This window comes from Musa acuminata, chromosome BXJ1-3 (assembly GCF_036884655.1).
Source record: "Musa acuminata AAA Group cultivar baxijiao chromosome BXJ1-3, Cavendish_Baxijiao_AAA, whole genome shotgun sequence".
NCBI lineage: Eukaryota > Viridiplantae > Streptophyta > Magnoliopsida > Zingiberales > Musaceae > Musa > Musa acuminata.
In genome coordinates, this window is record NC_088329.1 from 6,593,650 (window position 1) to 6,618,331 (window position 24,682).

General features: G+C 33.5%; 3 protein-coding genes across 3 annotated transcripts; all 3 read left to right on the top strand.

Moving 5' to 3' along the window:
- The first annotated feature begins 1,874 nt into the window (after positions 1-1,874).
- On the top strand, positions 1,875-4,075 carry LOC103978081 (ethylene-responsive transcription factor WRI1-like). Its single transcript, XM_009393784.3, has 7 exons — positions 1,875-2,080; positions 2,170-2,252; positions 2,393-2,401; positions 2,475-2,563; positions 2,656-2,780; positions 2,881-2,957; positions 3,576-4,075. Exons 1-7 carry the CDS (start codon positions 1,875-1,877, stop codon positions 4,073-4,075), a joined length of 1,089 nt encoding a protein of 362 aa, XP_009392059.2.
- A 1,488-nt stretch (positions 4,076-5,563) lies between these two features.
- On the top strand, positions 5,564-10,717 carry LOC135619353 (uncharacterized). The gene is made up of 4 exons (XM_065121278.1): positions 5,564-5,764; positions 8,488-8,581; positions 8,658-8,762; positions 10,164-10,717. Exons 1-4 carry the CDS (start codon positions 5,616-5,618, stop codon positions 10,431-10,433), a joined length of 618 nt encoding a protein of 205 aa, XP_064977350.1. The 5' UTR covers positions 5,564-5,615; the 3' UTR covers positions 10,434-10,717.
- A 385-nt stretch (positions 10,718-11,102) lies between these two features.
- Positions 11,103-15,327, top strand: LOC103977757 (ADP-ribosylation factor 2). Its single transcript, XM_065121287.1, has 7 exons — positions 11,103-11,239; positions 11,588-11,745; positions 12,466-12,536; positions 12,831-12,950; positions 14,219-14,337; positions 14,843-14,924; positions 15,089-15,327. Exons 2-7 carry the CDS (start codon positions 11,598-11,600, stop codon positions 15,092-15,094), a joined length of 546 nt encoding a protein of 181 aa, XP_064977359.1. The 5' UTR covers positions 11,103-11,239; positions 11,588-11,597; the 3' UTR covers positions 15,095-15,327.
- Positions 15,328-24,682: the final 9,355 nt, after the last annotated feature.

A 24,682-nucleotide genomic window follows, 5' to 3' on the forward strand; every position in this document is an offset into this window, starting at 1 on the left:
CGATCGACGTATGTATTATTAAAAAAAGATAATGGAGTACTGAATATTCAAAAGTAACAAATATAAAACTCTTTTTTTTCCTTTTATGTCACTCAAATTATATATATTTTAACATCAAGTATATTATAAATTATCTAATAATATAGGTCAATTAGATTAGTGAGAAAATATTAAGCGATCATAGTATGTGATGATATGAAACAATCCTTCAATGTGAAGGAAAAAAATCATGAAAAAACTACAACAATCTTTCGCTATAAAATAATGAGATTACACTGTCACTCTTTCTAAATTAACTAGAGAATATCAATATCATATAAAAACTAAGGATAAGATAAGTTTCAAAAAGCCAAAGAGAAAAGTTAAAGAATTTGGTGTCTATATTAGTATATCTAAAATTTATAATAATCAAAACTAATTTCACTAATCAATCATTGAATCTTTCTTTTCTCCAAATAAAAACATATTTTCTTCTTTATGATGATCACCTTTTATTTTCTTCTATAGGAAATAAATTTCTAAATTAATAGAATTATCAAATAATTTTATAAATTAATTAAAAAATTGTTTTCTTTTGATTTTTTAAACTATGTGGAAATTAGAGCATTTATTCGATTTGTATATGATTGTGCTCTTTTGGTAGCATCTTCAACCTTTTTTTTATCTTACTATTAATAGTCAATCTCTTATTTATCTTGCTATTAACAATCAAAGTCTTCACAAAATAAGCTAGTTCAAATCCTCCAAAATTTATCAGATGAACCTTCGATGCTTCAATTTATCGGATAAATACTACTAGACTAATATTTAGGCATATGACATTTTAATCTGATAAGAATCTAATCACTATGGGGTTTTATGCCAAAGGAGTTGACCTAAGCAAACACATAGATATAAGTAGACATAAAATGGTTATTTTTGCATATAATCCTATTCCAATGGACAATCTATAGTTTGTAGTTTATATATCAGTAGGTAGGAATCCCCATAACCGACTTTGTAAAGGAAAGAGGTTACTTAAATGTGCACATAAAATAATAATAATAATAATGTGACATCGATGCAACATGCATATGATATGATTATGGTATATAAGATGAGGTATCAATAGGAAAATTATTAATAGGTTTTCACATGAGGTATTAATAGGATAATTGTACGTTTCTTGACAATACAAAGTATGTAACGCAAATTGTAATTGTATTAGAAGTTTGGATGACTTAGTTCTTTGGTTGTTTACCATAATTAGTCTAAAGCAGTGTGAACTTATTGAAGTAGACCTCACTGCTTTGAATGCAAAGCATCTAATCATGCCATCTATTCAATGAAGTCAATTTATAGTCAGCCGAAGAAGATTATATACAAAAAAATAATAAGTTTTATGTTATATATATATGTATGTATATATGATAAACTTAATTTGAAGGGAAAAAAAAAAAACCAACATCACTACCTTCCAAAGGTTTAAATATATAGACAAATTTCCAATAAAAGTACACGCATTTCCTATTTCTTGAGGACATATTGGGGGATTTGGTGTTCCATGTTTGGAATAGTCTACTAAATCCTGGATCATGTACATAAAATGTGACAACAATTCAGTGCTCTCCTCAAACTTTATCATAATTATATACGAACGTAGAGAGAGAGAGAGAGAGAGAGAGAGAGAGAGAGAGAGACATTCCTACATCCACTGAATGAAGTCTGCAAATGGCAACATGCTCTTTTTATCCCACAGCACATTTAAACCACATTCACTCCTCTCTCTCTCTCTCTCTCTCTCTCTCTCTCTCTCAGATTGCCTTTAAATCAAACCCAAGCACTCCAAAAAAGAAAAAACCGATAGACCACTACATCATCTCTGAGATATCAGCATGGAGAAATCTGTTCAAACCCCTCAACCTCAAAGCCCTTCTTCCTCCATCTCTACCATTTCATTTTCTTTCTCATCCCACACCTCTGTGCCTAAACTTGATGAACCCAAGCAAAGGAATGCAGGGAAACGCAAAGCAAGGACTGCAAATGCCGACGCCCCTTGTGTCAAAGTAAAGAAGACCTCCAACTTCAAAGGAGTGACCAGGTATGAAAGCGAAGATTAGGTTGAAGATAACTTGTTTTCGTTCATGGTTTTTCTGTGATGTAGTAGGTGTTAACGTTTGTGATCATCAGGCACAAATTGACAGGTAGGTTTGAAGCCCACCTATGGGACCGAACCAGCTGGAATGGAAGGAAAAACAAGAAGGGAAGACAAGGTGAGCAGGAGCCCTTTGAGATGTAGATATCATAGTCAATCTATCCTCATGGTCATTCTGTTCTTATATATTCTTTTCTTTTGCAATCGTCATGATCCAATGATCATCTTCGTCTTCCATGGTGGTCACTCCGCACACAGTCTATCTGGGTAAGTTCTGCATGCTTATATCAAGATACTAGATCTGAGAGGCTGTGAATATATATCGTGTAACGTGATGCAGGAGCTTTCAAAGATGAGGAGACCGCCGCCCGTACCTACGATCTCGCCGCTCTCAAGTACTGGGGACCCCAAACCATCCTCAACTTTCCTGTAAGAACTCCTCCTGCGTTATGCGTCCTTGCAAACCCTAATCATTAAGCTTTCTGATGCTGCCGTTCTTACTTGGATTTCTTATGTTGCAGGCGCAAACGTATGCGACAGAATACTATATGATGCATCAAATATCAAAGGAAGAGTGTGTAGCCTCTCTAAGGCGCCGGAGCGATGGCTTCTCAAGGGGAGTCTCAAAGTATCGTGGGGTTGCTCGGTAAGAATCGTCATCGGAGAGTGTGTTATCTTGTTATCTATAGATCTCTGTATCGGATATTCGATGACTGTAATGACCTACGACGGTGGAGTTTGGGCAGGCACCACCAGAACGGGCGGTGGGAGGCCAGGATTGGCCATGTCGGCGGCAGCAAATACCTCTACTTGGGAACCTTCGGTATCTCCTCCTTCCCTTACCTCCTCTTCCTGTTTGCTTCACTGTCACCCCTTCGCACAGCATGACATCGCACGTGAGGAATGCATTAAATCAGCACGTCCATGTGGACGTCGCTGCTGCCTAACCGCGTCATCCTCCACCCTCTCCTTTGTTTGGACATGCCTAATTAACGTGCGCAAGGGTTTGCACTCCATGAACCGTTCTTGAGTGCATCGCCTGGGCACTGCAGTACGGGGCTCATGTTTCTGATAGCCATGCAATATGTGCTCTGTGATGGTGACCAGGTTGAAGGCTTAGTCCTTCCATGTTGAAGTCCTTTGATAATATCTCAAAAGGATGGGCATTTGCATGGTTAGAGGGCAACAAGCTTGAACTCATGCTTAATTAGTCATGTAATAGGAAAAGAAGCTCAAGGGAATTGATGTAATACTGGGAATGCTTTGCTTTTCTCTCATTTCTCTCTATGTTATGATCTGCAAGTGCTTGTTGACAATATTACTAATAAATATTAGGTGTTATATGTAATTTAGATACTCAAATATATGCATGAACTATTCCACAGGCTTCACATTGTCTACATTTCTCATACATATAGTGTTTCCTTTTATTCTGGTGCAGATACTCAAGAGGAGGCAGCACAAGCCTACGATATGGCTGCCATTAAATACAGAGGCAGCAAAGCAGTCACCAACTTCGACGTTGGCCGCTATACTCAAAACCCTAGTTTCCCACAGGCCCAATCATGTCCTGCACCTCCCTTGGAGCTGTTCCCAGAGCTAACTCAGCCCCAGCCCCAGCCCCAGCCCCAGCCTTACTTCTTTGACCCTGCCGACTTCGTCACCCCACACAACCTCGTCCCCCTCCAAGTTACTGATACCGTCGCTGAGATCCCTCTCCTCGACGGCACATCCGGCCTCCCCTTCGATCTCACCGATGGTGATGCCTTCGCCGAGCTGTACACTGGCTTCGACGTCGCCACCTCTCACATGGATGTTGAGAGTAAGTTGTTTGACAGTGATTTATGGCAGACCTTCGAAAGCTTCTTGAAAGAGATGGAAGGTGATGATGCTCTTCTAAGCGTTGGAGGAGCTAGTAATAATGAGCCAAAAGCCTGTTGAAATGTTAAGGATTCAGGCGATGGCGGGGCGAGGACGCAAAGCGCTCCTAACAATACTTCCTCGGTATGTCTTAGCATAGGATGGATTGAAGTGCCTGTTATGGTCTGCTGTACAACATGCATCTTTGGGATGTTTAGGATATAGATTGTTGTTCTAAATCTAATATTATGATGCAATGTTGTGGAAGTTCTGTAGTCTCTAATACATGTCTTTCTGCAAATACTTGACATGATACAAAGTATAGATTTGACATATATTAGTTACTGCCTTTCTGATTATTCATAATTGTAGCTGTCTCTCTCTCTAGCACACTTCTGTTGCATCAAATCTCACGTTTTAGTACACACACACACATATATATATTATAGAAAATATTTTATTCTTTTATTTTATAAGAGAAGCTCACAATTTTTGTAACTCGATAGTTATGGAATCAGAAAATTGATGTAAAATATATGCATATTTCATATAAATGAATTTAATGGATTTTGGATGGAGTCATATGCTCATTATATTCCATTTTCATTCTTTATCACCCAGGCATAAATAATCTATGTTAATAAATATAATAATTTATTAATTTGTTGAGCATAAATCACTGTTTCAAATTATTTAGGTCCAGAATATTAGTAATAGACTCATCTAGCTCTTAGAAATGAATCCAAATCTTTATCCACTTCCAATATAGTAGTAAAGTGAGGTGTTAGTTTCCTTCTTTTTTTCTAATATGAATAATGCGTATGATATACATAATACAATCAATGTATTTTTTTAATTACACTTATAAGATAATATAAAAACATAAATTCAGCTTTAAAATTATGATCAATGAATCGAATTCTCACCTCTATCTTAAGACTATTATTTGATGCAACAATTGTACATCGATTTCAGTTAGTTGGATTTCCAATTATCATACTACAATATATTAAAAGACTAAAAAATATAATGTATTTTTTTATTGTTAATTTAACAGTAACATAATTTCCTAGCTAAGGTAATTGGGAATAGTACTTCAATTATAATTTCAAAAGACAAAATTGATAAAAAGAAAGGAATAAGATAAAGAATAAAACTTTCTTTCCATTGGCTACAATAGTAACAATGCACACAAAAAATAAAACAAGAAGTCAAGGAAGTCCTAAGAAATGGAGAGAGAGAGAGAGAGAGATTAGTAAATATTCACCTTCTCAATCAATAAAAAAAATTAATTTTTACGCAATCTACAATAAGTTTACCTACTGATATATTATAAAAAAACTATATAAAATATTTTATTATATATATAGAAAAATTCTATGAAATAAAAATGAAATACAATTCATTTCTGTGAAAATGTTATCCAATTTTTCCGCTGATCAACACGCTGGGCTTTAAGATTTGTGTTTGTGTTTCGGGTTTAGACTTGGTCCAGGTCGAACCCAACCTAAACCAAATTAAACCCGTCTATATAATGCGTTTCCCACAGTATCGAAACAAAACGTACACCGGGGAGAAAAGGGGTAAACGTAAGGGGAAGAAAGTTCAGGAGAGACGGCGAATGGAAGCATGCGAGAGGGATTTAGTGGAAGGGATGGAATCCATGGCGGTGGACGAGAGGAGCTCGCGGTCGGCTAAGATCATCGATCTGCTCCGAAGGTTCCTCGGCGTCCAACAGAGGAGGGCCGAAGCTTACGCCAAGCTTCGAAGGTATCCGTCGAACCAGTGATTTATTGATGCTGCTTCTTTCTATAATCTCTTGCTTTCAGTGGTTTATTGTGAGGATGTGTAATGTTCTTTGTGGAGTATTGATCTTTGACTTGGGGAAAAGGCATCTTTACGGAGTTAGATCGAATTAGGTACGAAAATGCGTTTAGCGGCCAGTTGTCTGCATGATAGACTCCGTGCTTGGTTATGCCTGACGCGTAAAGAAATAAGGGTTTGAGTATTGATACCCTCGAATCTGCACCCGAAAGATATTAATAGGATACTTGTCCTGAAATTTTTAGGCGATGCTAATTATGTGGCCTTATAAATTGAATTATGTTATCACTCATAGAATGCTTTAATCACTCTGATATGCTGGCTTTCTGTTGACCATGATGGGAATGGTGTTGATACTGATTGTGTTATTGCGGTGAGACTACTCCCATTAGAAGAGGGATTTCATTAGTCAAATTTGATATGGTACAAAAGACACTGTATGTTGTCGCTTTGTTCATTTTGTACATCTCGACATCTAATTTTTTGCATGTTCCTCTTTTTAAGTGATGTCTTTTTTGATGCACTAATGGCATGTGCAACTTTAGAATATATGTTCCTTCGCATGTCTTAAGGTGGTGAACAAATCACGGAAGCATGAGTACACTTCTAGGAAATATCGCCAATATTTGTTTTCATATAAAGGACTCAAGACAGTTCCAATTCCCAAATGATAAAAGAGTTTTATACTAGTAGTTGAACAGTTTTGGCTTTCATCTGTCTGATACTATTGTGAAATATAAAGTGTTTTCCTTCATCTCTCAAAGGATAAGCTACTGGTTTCAGAAACCTTAAGGTTTTTATTTCATTGTCAACAAATAGTTGCTGGTTTCATAACCATGATTAGTTGCTTCTAAGCAACTTTGAGTTGCTTAAGAAACAATATTGCCTGACTTTAAAAAATTTTGATAAGTAACATAGCATAAAGCCTATTCTAACATTATCTACTTGCTTATATATCACACTTTAGTTTGGTTGTCTCTGATGATGTGGTTGAGACTTGTTCGCTTCTAGATGCTTCAGATTGAAGTGTTTGTCTGACAATATTTTAATTATTAAGCTTGCCTGTGTGCGATAAGTACCTCTACCATCAACATCCATTTCTTCCTTGACAAGGTGATGTTATTGCAAAAGCACTGCATCAAGGTGCTTGATTTTATCCACAACTGCTACATCGTAACTTGCAATGAAGATTTCTTCTGTTTTTAGTTGTAATTTTTTTTGTGAAGGGCATGCTTAGAAAGCTTCTATTGGGATAAAGTAAATTAGTTTGTCCTAAAAGACTGGCATTAATTTCCTCCTAAATTGTCTTCACTTATATGATAAGCTGCATATCAGGCACCTTCTAACAATCAAATTCATTAATGCCATATAAATATGATTATAGATTCATATAATTAGTGCCAATAGAGAATGTAATTGGTCTTTCATGGGTAAAATGCATGAGTATCCACGGGTTAGTCAAGATATAATGTGGAAGGTGCCATGAAAGATGGAATTTTGTTGGTCTAGAGCAGAGGCAGCTTCAATGCATAGAGATTCCTCAAGTCTTTTCCATTTTTACCTATTCCAAATAAATTTGGCTTCTATGAAATTTGAGTATGCTTAGAGGTCTGACGACTTGGAAAAGGCTCATTTTTCTACCCATTGGGTTGAGCACTTGAGCTTCGCCTGTTGCTTTCCTATTCCCAACTGGCTATTGGTCATCTTCTTTCTGACCCTCCCTCAATGCCTTTTCCCTTTTTGCTTTTCAATGCCTTACAAGGGTAGTTTTAACTACCTCTGACAAAGGCGATGACCTCTCTTTATAATATCTGTAAATGCTTAGATTTCAAATATCTACCACTTGCAACACCGTGCCATTATATAAGAAATCTTGGCTTCACATTAGAGTTTGTTATAGCCTTTTTTTTCTTGAATTTTGACTAGTGCCCATCATGGTTGAGATTTGTTGACTAGTTGTACCAACTGTGGTGCCTAATTCATGGCACCTGTGTTTCGATCAAGAATAACGGTGGTTGCTATGGTGCTCACCACAAGTGCTCTATCATCAATATGATTCCAACGAGACATGCTTGCAGTAGAATACACTGCGCCAAGCATAGTATGTGCTGCTGTGTGGCAAACTATTCAAGCACTCAAGAAATTTGTAGCTTATGCTTTTCAAGCTCATCTGCAGAAGAGTCTGTAAATGAATTGGCCAAAACTGAGAAGCTGAACTGAACTGACTCATTTAGTAAAAAACTTGGATTTATATATTGAATAATTGGTTTGGTTTGAGTAGTTGGAAATTGGAACTCTTGGCTCTATGCCGGTTTGATCTTCTAAAGATTATCCAAATCAAACCAAACCAAATTGTGTAGTTGTATATTATTGGGAAACAAATATAGAAACAAAATATTTTTGTTCCATCCACATGCTGTTCGCAATATTATTTATTCATATTCATTCCCAGCCTTGTTTAAACATATTCTAATTATTTTCTGTCATCACAGAGAAAGGCTTACAGTACTATCTTATGTGGTGAATACTTGATCCTAGTTTCCTTGACCTAACTGAAAATTGATCCCTGATCTTAGAGTCTTATTCTATAATCCTGTTCATCTGATTTATTTCCTTCAGTGGCAAGAGTTCTGATTTTCTTATCACTAGACAAATAAATTTTCTTTCAGGGGATTTACAGAATATATGAGCAATGGAGGAGAGTTGGCCTACCAGCAGCTCTGTAAGGAGATAACAGTAGAGTTCAATGATTGTTCAAAAGAAGTAGGTGGACCTTTTCTTACTGATATTTATGCCTGTGCTCTATGAGCTGAATAAGCTGAATTTATTTTTCCTCCAGGTTCTTGAAATGGAATCTTTGCTTTTGATGCCAGATCTATCCCGTGGTGATCTTGCTGATCTCTTAAAGGCTGTTCAGGCACAGGAAAAACAGAAGCTTCATTTGGTACCCAGACTTTGCCACATGTTCCTTTCTGAAAGCTTTTCTACTAGTAGCTTGATTTGTATATTATTCCGTATGACATATTTGGTATATACCTGGTTAGATACGCATATGACACTAGAAATAACCAAGTTTGTCAGAATGGCTTTTTAAACACAACAAAAATTGTTGAGCTGAAAAAGTTAGAAGAGGGAATGTGATTTGGTGATTACCTGCGACATAACGATCCACAATACAAGAAAATCTGACTGATCTATTTTACCATTAACCCTGAGGAGGACATGAGCCATATAATTGAAGTCTTATCACTGTCTGTTTCCCTGATGTCAATTCTTTGAATATTGCAATTTTTTTAACAGAAAGAACTTAATGAAAAATAACTTGCTGTTTTTTGGAAAAAATCACCTTTCATTTTATTTATGTATATAAACTTGTGTGATTAAGAAACCCGCTGATGCTATCCCACGGTTGGAAAGGTTTTGGATAGAGAGGAGACAGCACATGCTTAAAATTCATGAACTACATTCGTCATTGAGTTAGAGATAAAAAAGCCATGACACTGAGCTGTATAAGTCAATTCTTAAGGTTGGTTGAATAAGATGGCTGTCTGGAATTCAGCCTTTTTTTTTTCATTTTAAGTGTATTATGGATAACATTTAGAGATTGGTGTAATGTATATGGATGTCTTGAAGGGCTACAACCATTAACAATCATATATTCACCTGAAATAATATTACATGGTCTAGTGGCTTTTTTCATTTTTGAAAACTCAGCTGAACAAGGACAATGGCTATATTGACTATTGCCTCAAATATTGCATTATACAAATGTGGTTGTATCCTTTTGAATGGCTTCTGCCAGAGATAATCCTCTATCATGGTGAGTGCTTGGCCCTATCTAGGGAGCAGAGGACTTGGCAAGGCAAAATTATTTAACTTGCTTGAAACTTTATTTGGGTAGAGATCTTGATAAAACTTGTGAGGTCAATCGGATTCTTTAGTTTGTAATGCAGTTTCCTATTTGGTCATATAGATATTGCACTTGAGTCAAAACTGTTCATGTCTTAAAGTTCTTTTTTTCCATTGCAGAAAGTCATTTTTTTAGTATATAATCTTGATTACCTTAGCTTGAATGCACTCTTTCATTGTTTGGGAATTACATTTGATTAGAAATTCATTTTCATAAAATATACTTGCCATTTGACATAGTGAACTTTTGTCGTTACTTCAAGTAGAAGGTTACTGTAGGAAATTGAAGATTGAGTTTATAATCCAGGGCCTTAATTCTAATTATAAAAAGATGTGCAAAACTGTGTTAAGGACTTGATCTTTTCCGTGTCTCTGTTTACCTGTCATCACACATTCTGCTAATTTTTGCTTTCCTGGTGCCTCTGGTTGCCAAAAGACTGCAAGGATACAGATACTAAAGAAGGCAGGGCGCCCATCAGAGCGGCTGGTCAGCCATGAGAATTGTCGATTCGAGAAGCCAACTGAACACGAATGTGTGCATGTTCATGAGATTACCGAAGCCGCTGGAACTGAAGATGCTGAAGCTGATGCCGAGTATGATGGTGCGCTCAAGGAAGCCATCTGTGGCGTGCAGGATGCAGTGACCAACATAAATGAGCACTTGGAGGAGGTCCGTTATGAGATCGAGGCACTCGAATCAGAATAACTACTAATCCCCACACAGCAGCACCATATCAATCTGGTTCTGGCTATATAAAACCTTGGTTACCTTGTTCATCTAGTGGTGCTTGCTTTTGGTACAGAAATCAGACCAGATATGAGCACAATGTTTATATGTCCCTTATACTATCCTCGCCAGCATGTTCTGTAAATTTTTCATCAGTGTCTATGCTTGTTCTATTTGTGTTTCAGTGCCCTTAACAAATTGTTGCAAGAAATGATAGATTCACTGAAATAGAAAGTTGGAACGCTGTGAAGGTTGTTTAGAGATGATGATGGCTCAAACGGGCAGCAGAATAGAATAGTTTAAAATTGTGCTTGAATTCAATTCGTTTACATTAATATATGTGAAAATCTTTTGACAAGTTCTGTATATAAATCATCAAACTCTCCATTTGTTTGATGTTTTTTATGTCAAATATGTAGTGTATGATTCCAATATGTGCCAACCTCCAATATAATTTATAGGAAGCTGCTATGTTTTGCATCAAGGAATGTGTAAATGTAATGAATTATCATCATCATTATCATTATTATTATTATGTAATATATTTTTTAATAATTTTCAAACACTAATGTCCCACTGGTTGTATATGTAAAAACAAACATGTAGAAGGGTGTTATGGTAATTGAAAGCACGCTCGCTATGTGATTCCTCCTCCCCGCATAAACATCTTTATTCCGCTTTTGAACTCCGCCATAGTCCCGTGCCTCTTTCTTTCTTTTCCCCGGCTCGTGGTGAAAGAGGAAGAGGAAGAAGAGGCGGAAACCTCGCGTCTTAAGAGATCTCAGGTACTCTTCTTTCTTTCTTTGCCAAATCCTGTTTTCGTTTCTTCACCTCTGTTTTCGTCCTTGTTTTTGGGTATCCCTTACGTTTTTTGTAAATTTCTCTGTTTCGGAGATACTCGATCTGGTGTCCTAAGAGCCAGTGACCGCGGTTTCCTTTTTGCTGTTCGATCTCGTCTCTTCATTGTTTTGTTGCTACAAATCTTAAAATTCTCCTTGATCTGATGTAGACCTGGTTTCCGTAATATCTTTTTCTTCAGATCATGGTTCCGCGCGACTATAGTTTTCTCTCTCTCTCTTTGAACTCAGTGGCTGGTGAACTTTTTGTTGATGTTAATGCTATGGATCTAATAGATCGGAAAGAATGGGGCTCACGTTCGCTAAGCTCTTCAGCCGCCTCTTTGCGAAGAAGGAGATGCGGATCCTCATGGTTGGCCTTGATGCGGCCGGTAAGACGACCATCCTGTACAAGCTGAAGCTCGGGGAGATCGTCACCACCATACCCACCATCGGTGAGGATTACTTGCCTCAGTTTATCTTTTTTATTGAACCAAGTTGACGTGAAATGAAATCGCCTTTATGCTTTGATCCGTGTCTATCGATTTTTGATGCCATTTATATTGCATCGATCCTTTTTTAGTCAACTGTCAAAGTCATATATCTCATCTTAAAATAAATAAATAAATAAATAAATGTATATATAACTGAATTTGTACTTTTGCTAAAAAAGAAAAGATTGTGTTCGGAGGTTCCTTGTTATTGTGATTTTATCTGTTTAATTATGTCTCATTCCAGTTCTTAACAGAACATTCAGCTTATGCAGAGCCACACGAGGTGCCACTCAATTTTCTTGAATGATTAGAGATATTATACTACATAGAGCTCAAATAGTAGGGAAAGATACATGCAGCTGAATCCGGATAATTAGGACATTATGGTTTGTTGTTGCTGTTGTTAACATATTTATATAAGAGATGCAACCATGTTGTTCTGAAATTTTTCTGATGTACATGAATGTAAAAGATGCAACTGTAATGGTTAATACTGCTTATTACACATATGAAGCCATAGAATTGAAGGCTATGGCCTTATTACATGCATGTTTTCCCTCATATGCTGTTGGTTTGGCATGGTAGCTTCTTTGATTTGAATATTGTGAAACAGAAATCAAATTGTGTAAGAATGTTGTGCATCTACTTGATGTACTTGTTATTGTGTGCTTCTTAATGCAGGATTTAATGTGGAGACTGTAGAGTATAAAAATATTAGCTTCACTGTCTGGGATGTTGGTGGTCAGGATAAGGTATGTGAATACCTGTTCAGATTTTTTTATAATGCTTGAGAAGTGGTTAATTTTGTGTTCATCATAAGAGGTCTACTGACATAGACAGATATTTGACTCAGGGAAATAGGTAGAATAATTGAGTGATATTGGAAAAATTTCTGCCTTAAATGCTGACAAATCCTGTGTTAATTCAGAATACAAAATAGTTTATGCCACACTTGTACCATATATTCTTGTAATTGAGCCTTGCCTCATCTGCATAGCTTATCACATATTAACTTATGTTATCTGATGTGGCCATGTGGAGAACAGATTAGACCTTTATGGAGGCATTATTTCCAGAACACACAGGGCCTTATTTTTGTTGTCGACAGCAATGACAGAGATCGTGTCATTGAGGCAAGGGATGAACTTCACAGGATGCTTAATGAGGTAAGTTCTCCATGCAAAATGTTTTTGTTTTAGAGTCTTGGATATTGGTTTATCTTTATGTAGCAGTGACTCGGAAAACACTAAATTCCATTTACTATTTAGTTACACAGTTATGGCTTATAACTATGTTATACTGCTATGATCTAACTGAATTGCTTGTAAAACACTTGATTTAGTTAGATACTCCTAACCAGAGTTGTCTATCAAATATTTGTGTTCCTTGTGAATTATTAGACACATATGGAATGTACTTTTGCGTTTTCTACAATTTCTCTTTTAACATAAATTTTGGGATTAAAAAGAATGCTTTTATTTTAATGTCTATCATACCTTGTGCATCTTAAGCAAGGGTGGATCTATGTGTTATCTAAGAAGTCCATGGCTGACCCATCTTTGTATCCCTACCTTATCCCATACATATATGTAACAGAAATATTTAAATTTTCTGGTAATTTTGTGTCCTTTACAAGAGTGAGTTATGAGAGACCAACCACATTTTACCCTTGTGTCTCTACACAATTGAGACAATCATCACTTTTTATTTTGTATTATGACCTGTAAATTTTTATCCTCTAATAATTACTTTACATTTTATTCTGTTTCACAACTTCTATTGAATTTTATCTTCTTAACACTTCCTTCTACAAGGTAACATACATCTTGATGTTAGCATAATATTCATTGGCATAGTCCAAGTCAAAATTTATTTTGGCCAGTCTCTTGTTCTAAATCCTACTTACAACCTTGGCAACTATATGTTGATTTTAATTCAAGTAAATTAAAAGGTTAGTAAAAGCAGTCTGGTATATTTATGGTACATTGTTCATGTCTGTTTTATACTTCACTTGGCCTTTGAAAAAGCATCTCATAAACAAATTTATTAGTAATGCTTTTTAATCAGTTAATCATGCTTATGGCAGGCATGGAAACAGAAGTTGTTGCTTATGCCTTCACAAACTTTAAATGTTTATGACAAATGCATCATTCTTCTCTTGTACACTGAGAAAGTGTCCTTTGTACTGTTGTATCTATGGTTACCTAATAATCTAACACAACATCGCAATATCCTGTAGTCAAAGACATTCAATAGTAATTGTGTACTGATGGTACTGTCCTGATACGGAATATTGTAGCATCAAGGACTGTCTTTAAATATATTGATGTTATACTTTTTCTACTCTACATAATTTATATTTTCTGTGATCATTGTAGGATGAGTTGCTTGATGTGTTTCTACTCTGCATAATTTTTTTTTGTGATCATTGTAGGATGAATTGTGTGATGCAGTCTTGCTTGTTTTTGCTAACAAACAAGACCTGCCAAATGCTATGAATGCTGCTGAAATTACTGATAAGCTTGGTCTGCATTCCCTGCGTCAACGCCATTGGTATTATAATCATTCTCTTAGCCGAAGAGTTAATAATTTCTGAATTTGTTTAACTTATCTACAAATAATAATATATTTTTTTTATCATTGCATCAAATTCTTAGTTAAGATGATGGTAAGAAACAGAGTTTTTTTTTCATTATAGTAACTTGTTTAAATAAATTATGGGAATGTTCAAGTAATTAATGACCTGCTTGATCAGAGTTCTAATTCTTGAGGAACTTAATCCTGTGGTTATATTAGATTTCAAACCTGTATCCAAATCTTTCTAAAAATGTCAAGTTAATTAATGATAAAAAAACCAAGAACAGAGATTGCACAAACCTCCATCTCTTTATTTATTGTTGTTTCATGACTTTGCCATGCTGCAATATTACATTAACTTTGCTATTTGATTAGCTGAAGTCTCTGTAATATCATAAAAAGGTGACGTTTGATGATTGCTCAACCAAAACAAAAGTTCCACACAAACGGGATAATTTTGCTCTGCTGCAATTTCATTCAGGTACATACAAAGCACCTGTGCTACCTCTGGTGAGGGTTTATATGAAGGGCTTGATTGGCTATCTAACAACATAGCTAATAAGGTATTTTCCATCATTTTCTGCATCACCATCCTATTTCTAAATCTTTCCACTTGTTTATCTGTGCTACAATTAGATTGTCCTATGATCCAGAGTTTTGTTTTCTTCAGTGTACTTGGAATGGGTTATCTTTAACTCCAAGTTTCTTTAATTATCTGTGCTCTCAGGCTTAAATTATGACTTGTGGAAGATGAAGCAACAGGAACTCCCATATCTACGAAGCAGTCGTGTTCCCTTCTCTCCTGGACGCTTTTGGTACTCTTTTGACCCATAAAACTTTTATCTCGACTTGTGCGAATGATTTCAGGTATCTGTTGGCTACCTGTGCTTTCTATATATGCATATGTATGGTTTTCTAGTCCATTTCTTGGCAGAATTTTGTTATGGCTTATGAGTTTACTTGTTAGATTTCTATGTTCCTATCGCAGTTGCTTTGGTTCTCGGATCCGCATGCCTCATCTGCATGTACACAAATGAATTCATTTAACCCCAAACTCTATTGTTGCACGATATTAACCCTAAACTCTAGGCGTCTCCTTGGGAATTGATGGCAATATGAATTGTAGCATCTGCATAATATATTATATGGTGAAAAATTGAAGACAAAGCAACCCCAATTTCTGAATAACATTCATGTATCCACCACAATTTATTTGCCTTCACCTCATTCTTTCTAAAGATCCAGATTTGTCATGTCCAAACAATTACTTAGCGTCTATGTATATATATCACTTTACTTGCTGTGTGTGTTTGAGTGAGGCATAGCCTGTGGAAGAGTGGATACGGAGCTTTCTGATGAAAGCAATACGGTAACAAATAGACGTAGGAAACAGAGAAAACTACTGGCTGGCCATGATAATTAAGGACAGGAGGTGAGCATGCAGAAACGTATGGTCTCCATCTCACGTCTTTTCTCGCTCTCAATGTGCCCCAACTTTTCTCTTCGGTGCCTCTCGAACTCGTCGGGAGAGAACCGTTTAACAGTAAAGACAGATTTTTTTTTTTAATTTCATTATATTCAATAATTCCTAATAAACCATGACAAAATTATTTAAGAATTAAATTTTGTGGATTTACATATAATCTTTATTGACAAATAATCTTAATTGTATACATCAGTAAAGGGGGATGATGATTGTAATGCTGTGACTGTTGTACTTGTGAAATGGTGTCTTATATATCTCTGTTTTCTGTTTCGTTTAACATCAATTTTACCTGAAACTTGTGTTTTCAGTGTAATGAAATTTAACATCAAGATAGCTTGAAGATTAACCTGTTTTCTATGTAAAGATTGTTTAACATTAAACTGGTTTCTAACATAATGCCTGTTTTGATATCAGTGTAACCCAAACCTAATTTGTTCAGCACCAGCATGACTTTACCCACTTTCCACATAAAATATGTTTAAATATCAACATATCTTTAAATTTTATTATATCTTCAACCTACTTTTTCAACATCAATATGACCCATAAAAACAGATCTATTTTAGCATAAAGTCTAAGCAGCATACCAGCATAGCAAGCATATAACTTGGTTTTGACCTTAAAGCTATGAAGTCAACCTTGAACCTGGACAAAATTAGACTCACCTGTAAGTTCTAGTCATAGAAATAAATGTTTCACTTTATTTTCTTTAAGTAATCTAGTTACTTGTGTAGTTATGAAGTATCTTTTTTCTTATGTGAGTAATGTTTTCCTTGCACAAAAAATAAAAAAAGAGAAGATCATATTTTCCTTTTAACCATTAAATATACATCCTTTTAGAGTGAGAACATAGAACAAAAGGCTCACTCATGGTCAATCATCTACTAAGATGCATCAACGAGATGAGAAATATTACTTCTACATCAATGCTTCTGTTGGCATTGATGCTATCAAATAACAATTTCTTGACCAATGGACACTTCTTTTGCATTAAGAGACCAACAAAGAGAGGAGGTAGCTTGTGATCATCCAAACAAAGAGAATCTTAGATGAAAACAAGTTCAGCAACACAGTCAAAGCTCATCTAGGGGAATGTTAAATCTTCTATCAGATCTGGCTTGTTTTCAACGCTCATCAGACTTAGCTTTTTGGTAATCAGCATTATAAAGATATCTAGGTAGATACAGTGCTGAGGAATCCAAGGGTTATCATCCATCTTCTTATACTATACTGTAGACACTCTTACACGTGTTTTGCTCTCTTGAACACCTCTAGCTTTTCACTTCCAAGCACCAAGTAAACATGAGGTTTTGGGGCATTGAGCCAAGAAATAACAAAATGGAAGTATTCATGCATCACCAAAGCTTCCTTAATTGTTTATTGATCTGCCAAGTGGAGTGTTTCTAAAGATTACGCACTAATATGTTGTTCATCTCAAACTTATCTTTGTTAGGAAAGAGAGAACAATGTTCATAGCATGTGAAGATCTTTGTGTATCTAATATTTTAGTTTATAGCACAAAAGCCTACTCTAGAATTCTTGATCAAGTATGGTCAATGAAAAAAGACAGAACAACACATTCCATAACTGATTATTTATTCATGGTTTTCTTGCTTAAAATAAAGAAGAAAAAGGTTCAATCTATCATCCATCATCGTAACTAAAATCATTTTTCTGTATTAACATGGGATGAAATACAATGAATAAGTTGCAAGCCAGAACATATTCCAACAAAATTAAGTGGGCTGTCTCCAATACGTTGGAGAGGATCTCTAATTAGATTCTTCACTACCATTTATGAAAAAAAAAAAGAGAGAAGAAAAGGATGAAAAACAGAAGTGAAATATGAGAGGATAAAAAGAGAATTTTTTTATATCAAGAGATATTAAAAAATAGTTTGAAATATAAAAATTTGATGAGGTTTTAAAAACTAGAATACCCCACTAATTTTTCTTTATTTTATTTTTATAGATCTCTTATACTTGGAATCCCTGGAACACTTAATTAATAAGTCACAATTTAATAAAAGTTAAGAACAAATTAAACATTGATATTGTGTTTAGAAATTATTGTGTTAAAAATTAAACATTGAGATTGGTCGATATGTTGGAGATTAGATCATGCTACAGGTATGGACATCATGTCGGAAGGATCAAATATTATGTCAGAATATCAGATGTTGAAGAAAGTCAATATGCCAATAAAATGGATGATTTGCCAAAAACAAGAATGATGTGCTGGAGGTTTGAATGAAGTATCATAAGATCTGATGATATACTAGAAGAATAGATAATATACTAAAGGCTTGAAAGATGTGCTAGATGAGTGGTTGATTTGTCAAGATCTATATTGAGGTTATTTTGAGCCAATTTGAATTGGTACTAGGCCAAAACAAAGATAACTTGAGTAGACCGAATTGAACATGTTATAAGGTCAAACTAGTGGCCTAAACTAGGCTTAGGCACTAATATCGCCGGGCCCAAGCCGTAGTATCACTTGAGTCAACCGACAAGTATTGTTTGTGCTTTGTTAGTTTTTTTTGACAATGGTACCACTTAGGGTATAGTAGTACCACCCAAAATTCAAAAATTATGATGATACTATCGCTAGCATAGAATTATGACTGTGCCAAAAGTTACGATAATAGTATTACTTAGTGTTGATTGTAGCACTGCTCATACTTTGAAATTTCAAGGATTTAAATTTTTGGCTCCATTTTTGAAGCCTTTTAGGGCCTATATAAATACCCCACTCAGGCTTGGTTAATGGAGCATGCATTCATAAGCTATTGAAATATTGTAAACTCTTAATTTGTGAATAATTTGAGTCTCCTCCTCTTCTTGAGTTTGGTTAAATTCTAATTTATATTAAGCGAGAGATCTCTTATAAAAAGGGAGTATGAATGTTATCTCCTAATCTTGAAAAAAAGAGAAAGTTATAATAAGGATAGTTGATCTTCGCTCATTGGAAAGTAGATAGAAAGTGAAAGCCGATGGCCTTGAGGGAAGAGAAATCGAGAGTGGAAGTAGATCGGAGAGATTGAATCACTATAAATTTATTTACTTTTCTTTATTTGTTCTTTACTTGTGATTTAGTTTTATTCTCTTTATTCGCTATTTTAACTTAGTCAATCGAGTTTTTGAAATATGTTAATTTTTTGATCAAGTTTTAAAATCGATTAAAAATACTATTACTCTAATTCACTCTCTGCTCTTAGTATCAGATCCTAACAATTAGTGTTAGAATAAGGTTCTCTTAATTAAATTAACACATAGGAGAGATCTTAATTAAATTAACACATAGGAGAGATCTAATAGCTTTTTTATATAATTAAAAGGGTCACTTCATCACTCATCCTCCTATATTCAATGGGATGGACTACACTTATTAAAAAAATAGAATGAAAATTTTCTTTCTTTCTATATATTTTGATTTATAGAATATTTTTGAGTTTGATCTTAAAAAATCTTCTAAATCGACGGATGAATGAAATAATTTTGAAAAGAAAATATTTTCTTTAAATACTAAAGCTATGAATACTGTATTTTGTTTTTTAAATAAAAATGAGTTCAGTCAAATATATAACACTCAAAGTCACTTACAAGACATAAGCAAAGCAAAAAAATCTAAAATTAAATTTTTTATTCATACTTATTAGTTATTTAAATTGAAGCCAAGTAAATTTATTGGTGATATGCACACTTAATTTACAAATATTGTCAATAGATTAAAATCTCTTAATAAAAATTATACTAATCTTGAATTAGTGAGTAAGATTTTAAGATTTTTTTTCCTAAAAGCTAGGATTTTAGCAACAATTGAAAAAGCTAAAGATTTGAACAACCTTTCTATTAAAGAACTCATATGATCTTTAATAACATATGAAATGATATGCAATATATGATAAAAAAAAGGAAGGATATTGCTCTCAAATCCAAAGAAGATTATTCTAGTAAAAGTCAAGTGATGATAATAAAGACATGACACTTGCTCCAAAAAGATTCAAAAATTTTATGAGAAAAAAATAAGACAAATCTAATAAGAAGAGAAGAAAAGAATAAAAGTGAACATGAACCCAAGAAAGATGTAATAATATGTTATAAATGCAAAAATTTAGGATACCTTGAAAATAAATTCCAGAATTGAATAAGAAGCCATCAACCCAAAAGAAGAAAAAAATATTTAAGGCAATATGGGATAAATCAAGTAAGTTAGAAGTGAATGAGTAAATTAATAAAGAAAAATTAACAAATAATACGTTGACGATGGCTTTATCGCATGAAGAATTACTTAAAGACATTTCATGATCTATACGATGAACTCTAAAAGATTGGTAAGATTGGAATTATGCATCATATATCGGATTATGATAATAGTGATTATTACTTTAATTACCTTATACGTCAAAACATAATTGATATATTTGAAAAAGATATAATGCTTTCATATGAAAGCTTGATTACTAGACTTTCACATGCACACAACATAACCATCTCATTAAATGAAAAAAGAATCACATATTTTTGGTAGAGCCATAAGCGATGAAAAGTTTCCTCTACCTAAGTCTCATATCTATTACAAAGTAGTAGGTCACTCTAAAAATAAATATAAGATAAAATATATCAACAATTAAACATGTTAGTGGAACCTTCAAAAAATCATAAAAATAATATTTAATATTCATAAAATTTATATAAATATCAATAATTTAATATAAAATATATTAAATCATATAAAACTTATGTATAAAAATAATGATAATTCTTATACAGTAGATAAAATCATGCATTAGTCACATGCAACATATAACATAATAGTCAAATAACAAAGGCGTACATTATACCTGATGGTGTACTCACGCAACAACGGATAGAGATGTATACTCTATGGGATAGATTCCTCCCAAGAGTAGATAGAGAGAACCTATATGACACTCTCAACAACGAATGAAGTAGTATTCTTCACCCACTCAAGTGGGAACACGTTTCTCTTATTAGTAAATGGAGAAATCATTTAACCATCATGTTTGATAGTCCGCTAATCTCCAAAGGGAATCATCCTACTTGCCCTTGACAAGGATAATAAACAACCATTATTATTTATTTATATATATTCATTCACATATGCTTACAATAAATAGTATGATAAAATATTATGAGGGACCAAACTTGATGAATGATCTGCTAGATTATGTCCATTGGTAGCTCCACACTATGATGAGCCTATAGCTCTTTTTGTTTGTTGCACTTCCATTATAGACCACTAGCATAGTCATATATACTATAAAGTAATAATCACATCAAAATCATAAATTTAATCTAAAAAAAATAAAAAATTAATAATAATTTCCAAATGATACATTCAGAGAAAACTTTTAAGTTCATCAAACATAAGATATCAAATTCTTAATAGTTCTCAATTAATCAGAACTCTAATTGGAATAGCTCAATTGAATTAAATTAAACTTAATTTAATTATAACCTAGTGGAACCAATCTTAAATATTTATAGAACTAGTCTAGAATCTCCCTAGACTAGTCAAATTTAGATTTGATTAATTTTAATTTGGTTAAATAGGTTTGAATTAGTCAAATTGGTTTAGAATCATCGAACTAAACAAACATATCTAATTGAATCCATTAACGAGCTCAAACCAATAAAAAGAAAGAAAATTGAACCATGTGACATAGTTCTAGCTCAAACTTAATTGACCCACCTGAGTCTCGAATGTGTCACATGCGCACATACTTGTCCTGAGTAATAGGTTGGATTGAGATACATTGGACTAGATAAAGGAGCGATAATATGTCTGACGTCAATCGTATATTTGGGCGAGCTTATCTTTGTAAGCTAGGTTGAGCCTCATTATTGAGTTGGGCTAAACCCATTGAATTAGGTCATGCTTAACACCCAAGTTGGGTCGTATTTAGCTACATGGGTTGAGTCATACCTGACCATATGGGCTGGGTCATGATTGACCACATGGGCGAGTTTGTGCCTAACCATATGAGTTGAATCATACTTGGTCATATGAGCTAAGTCGTACTTGGCCACATGGGTTAGGTTATACCTAACCACATGGGTTGTGCCGTGGCCACATGGGCTATGTTGTACTTGACCATATGGGTTGGGTCATACCTAACCACATAGGTTGAATTATACTTGGTCACATGTATTGGGTTATATTTGATCACATGAGTTGAATTTAGCTTAGCCATATGGGCTAATTATATTTGACCATATGAGTTGGGTCGTATCTACCCACATAGATTAGGTTATGCCTAATCACATGGATTGAACTATACCTAACTATACATGTTGGGATATACTTGACCGTATATGCATGTCATACTTAGCCACATAACTAATCACACACTCTTTTTCAAATATAGATATATCTAATTAAATAAGTCAGAACTATTAATGATAATAAAAAATAAAAAATTTAACAATTAAATCAATCTTAAATTTTATTTAGGTTTAAGAGACCATTATAAATTAAATAATCATAATAACATCATAAATAAATTATTATTATTTATTAATTATAAAATTAAAACATCATAACATCATAAATTAAATAATCATCATAACATCATAAATCAATTATTAATCATCATGACATAAACCAAAGATGGTTAGAAAAGAATATAGAATCCTACCTCTCATTGGAAAATTATTTCCTTAATCCTCTCCATTCTAAACTTAGTGAGGAATAAGAGAGGAGGAGCCCATTTATATAGAAGAAGATGAACCCGAAAGGTAATTAATGATTTAATTTTTTTTTTTTTTTTCACAAATGAAGATAGAATTATAATATTTATTTCTTATAGTTCACATACAAAAACAAAATTTCAGACTTTCTAAAAATCATATCATTCATTAGAAAATAAATAAATTAATAATATACTTAATTGATAAAATATTTAACTTATCTATATGATTCAAAAATTAATTTTAATTATTTCCTTAACCATACTAGGAAGTTAATAATTTAATATTATTTATGATAATTAATTTATGTTAAGGGAGAATAGTTATCGATGATTACATGCACTATAATAAATGAAATATCAATTAAATTATCTAGGAGAATTGACCTATACATAAGATAGTTATTCTCCTTCTACTAGTCCCTTTGAGGTGAGACCTCTAGTTGATCTAATATTTTTTTCATCTTCTAATTTTATAGCAACTCGATTGGATCGTTTTGAACTATGTCAGAATCAAATTTTAATCGAGATACAATATATCCATCAGCAACTTAACACTTTTAATATATATTTTTTATATTTTATTTAGGTATTCTAGATTATCACTATCTGAATATATTGTATATTCTTTCCTTTTGTTGATGAAAAAGAGAGAGAAGTGGTAACTATGCTTGTCCTTGCCTTTTGATGTTGAATAGAAAATAATTATGCTACGATGTTTTTTAACTTACTTGATATCTTATGATACTTTTTAATCAAAATTATGCATCTAATTTTTGCAATGATTACTATTAAAAATTATTATATTTTATAAACAAATTATTTTAGCTTAATTCAAGGCTAGCATTAAAAAGTTATTATTTTGAATTCAAGTTCATTGTATTTTTAAGATGACATAAGGACAGAGGGAATCTGGTTAAGACTCCATCATTGATTAGTTGTCATCATAAAACAAGAGGGAGATTATTGAATTATAAATTTTGATGAAATCAATTGATGATTTTATTGGACTAATATGCTTTTAAGCCAAGTGACAGAAAAATATTTCAATCAAAACAGATATTTTTTAATTCTTCCAAAATAACTTTTACTTTACGAGAAATTTTTATAGGCTATATGCATTCTTTAGATACTAATATAAATACAATTTCACTTTCTTTACTTTCTAACTTATTTAAAATAAAAAAATTTATATCCCTTTCGTTGGGTTAAAGATTTGATAGCAAACTTTTCTTTGTACCATAAAAGCATAATTCTAACTCCATTGAGAATTTAAAAGTATATATGTTTTCTTTATCAACATGGATAACACACCTATAAAATTATCATGATCTTCCTAAGAGTATATGGCTAACATTTATTGGTACTATATTATACCACATATTATCTTTATAATTTTTTCCTATCAAAATAGAAATTAGGTATCAATTAGTAACTTGTATATCATTATGTTTATTGAATTATGTAATTTGATATTAGCTTAAGCTTATCTATTATATCTTGAGACATTATATTCCTATAACTACTGCCATCAATAATAAGAGACCAAAATTTACCTTAAGACTTACAACATGTCTTAAAAATATTATTTCATAATTATTCTTCATTAGAATTATCTCTTGAAATAGCAAGCACTTTATGGATTACCAAGCATTTACCTTCTTTGGGTGCAATTTCTTCGTAAGCCTTCTTGGGGTATTCATCATATATTGGTTCTCCAATATTTCAAGTTATTCATTAGCATATTCTTCTTCAACAAAGTTGACTCGTGCATTAGCTTATCTATTGGGCACTCGTTCATGTAGTATTTACATTTGAAGCTAGTAGGAAAGTGATTTGTGCCCTTAGATTGTCCTCCACTGTTAGTAAGAGTTAGCTTGGATGCATTTTTCATGATTTCACTAGTTTTTTGATCATCTACTATCATTATAATGAGTAGAGTCCCAACTTCAGAAGAGGAATGTAAAGGATTATTAGAATATCTCTTTGTTCCACTTCTAGCAAGTTTTGCTCTAGATTATTCTCTACTATTGGTAAGAGTTAGCTTGGAAGTATTTTTCATGATATTGCTAGCTTTTGATCCACTAGCATTATAACAAGTAGAGTTAGAAGAGAAACGTAAA

Bases quoted from the DNA above. Each gene is read 5' to 3' on its own strand.
- LOC103978081 (XM_009393784.3), top strand. From the start codon at position 1,875: ATGGAGAAATCTGTTCAAACCCCTCAACCTCAAAGCCCTTCTTCCTCC. The intron at 2,564-2,655 runs GTAAGAACTCCT...CTTATGTTGCAG, and splicing joins AAACCATCCTCAACTTTCCT to GCGCAAACGTATGCGACAGA. The intron at 2,781-2,880 runs GTAAGAATCGTC...GAGTTTGGGCAG, and splicing joins AAGTATCGTGGGGTTGCTCG to GCACCACCAGAACGGGCGGT.
- LOC103977757 (XM_065121287.1), top strand. From the start codon at position 11,598: ATGGGGCTCACGTTCGCTAAGCTCTTCAGCCGCCTCTTTGCGAAGAAG. The intron at 12,951-14,218 runs GTAAGTTCTCCA...TGATCATTGTAG, and splicing joins TTCACAGGATGCTTAATGAG to GATGAATTGTGTGATGCAGT. The intron at 14,338-14,842 runs GTATTATAATCA...AATTTCATTCAG, and splicing joins TCCCTGCGTCAACGCCATTG to GTACATACAAAGCACCTGTG.
- LOC135619353 (XM_065121278.1), top strand. From the start codon at position 5,616: ATGGAAGCATGCGAGAGGGATTTAGTGGAAGGGATGGAATCCATGGCG. The intron at 5,765-8,487 runs GTATCCGTCGAA...ATTTTCTTTCAG, and splicing joins GCTTACGCCAAGCTTCGAAG to GGGATTTACAGAATATATGA. The intron at 8,582-8,657 runs GTAGGTGGACCT...TTTTTCCTCCAG, and splicing joins TCAATGATTGTTCAAAAGAA to GTTCTTGAAATGGAATCTTT.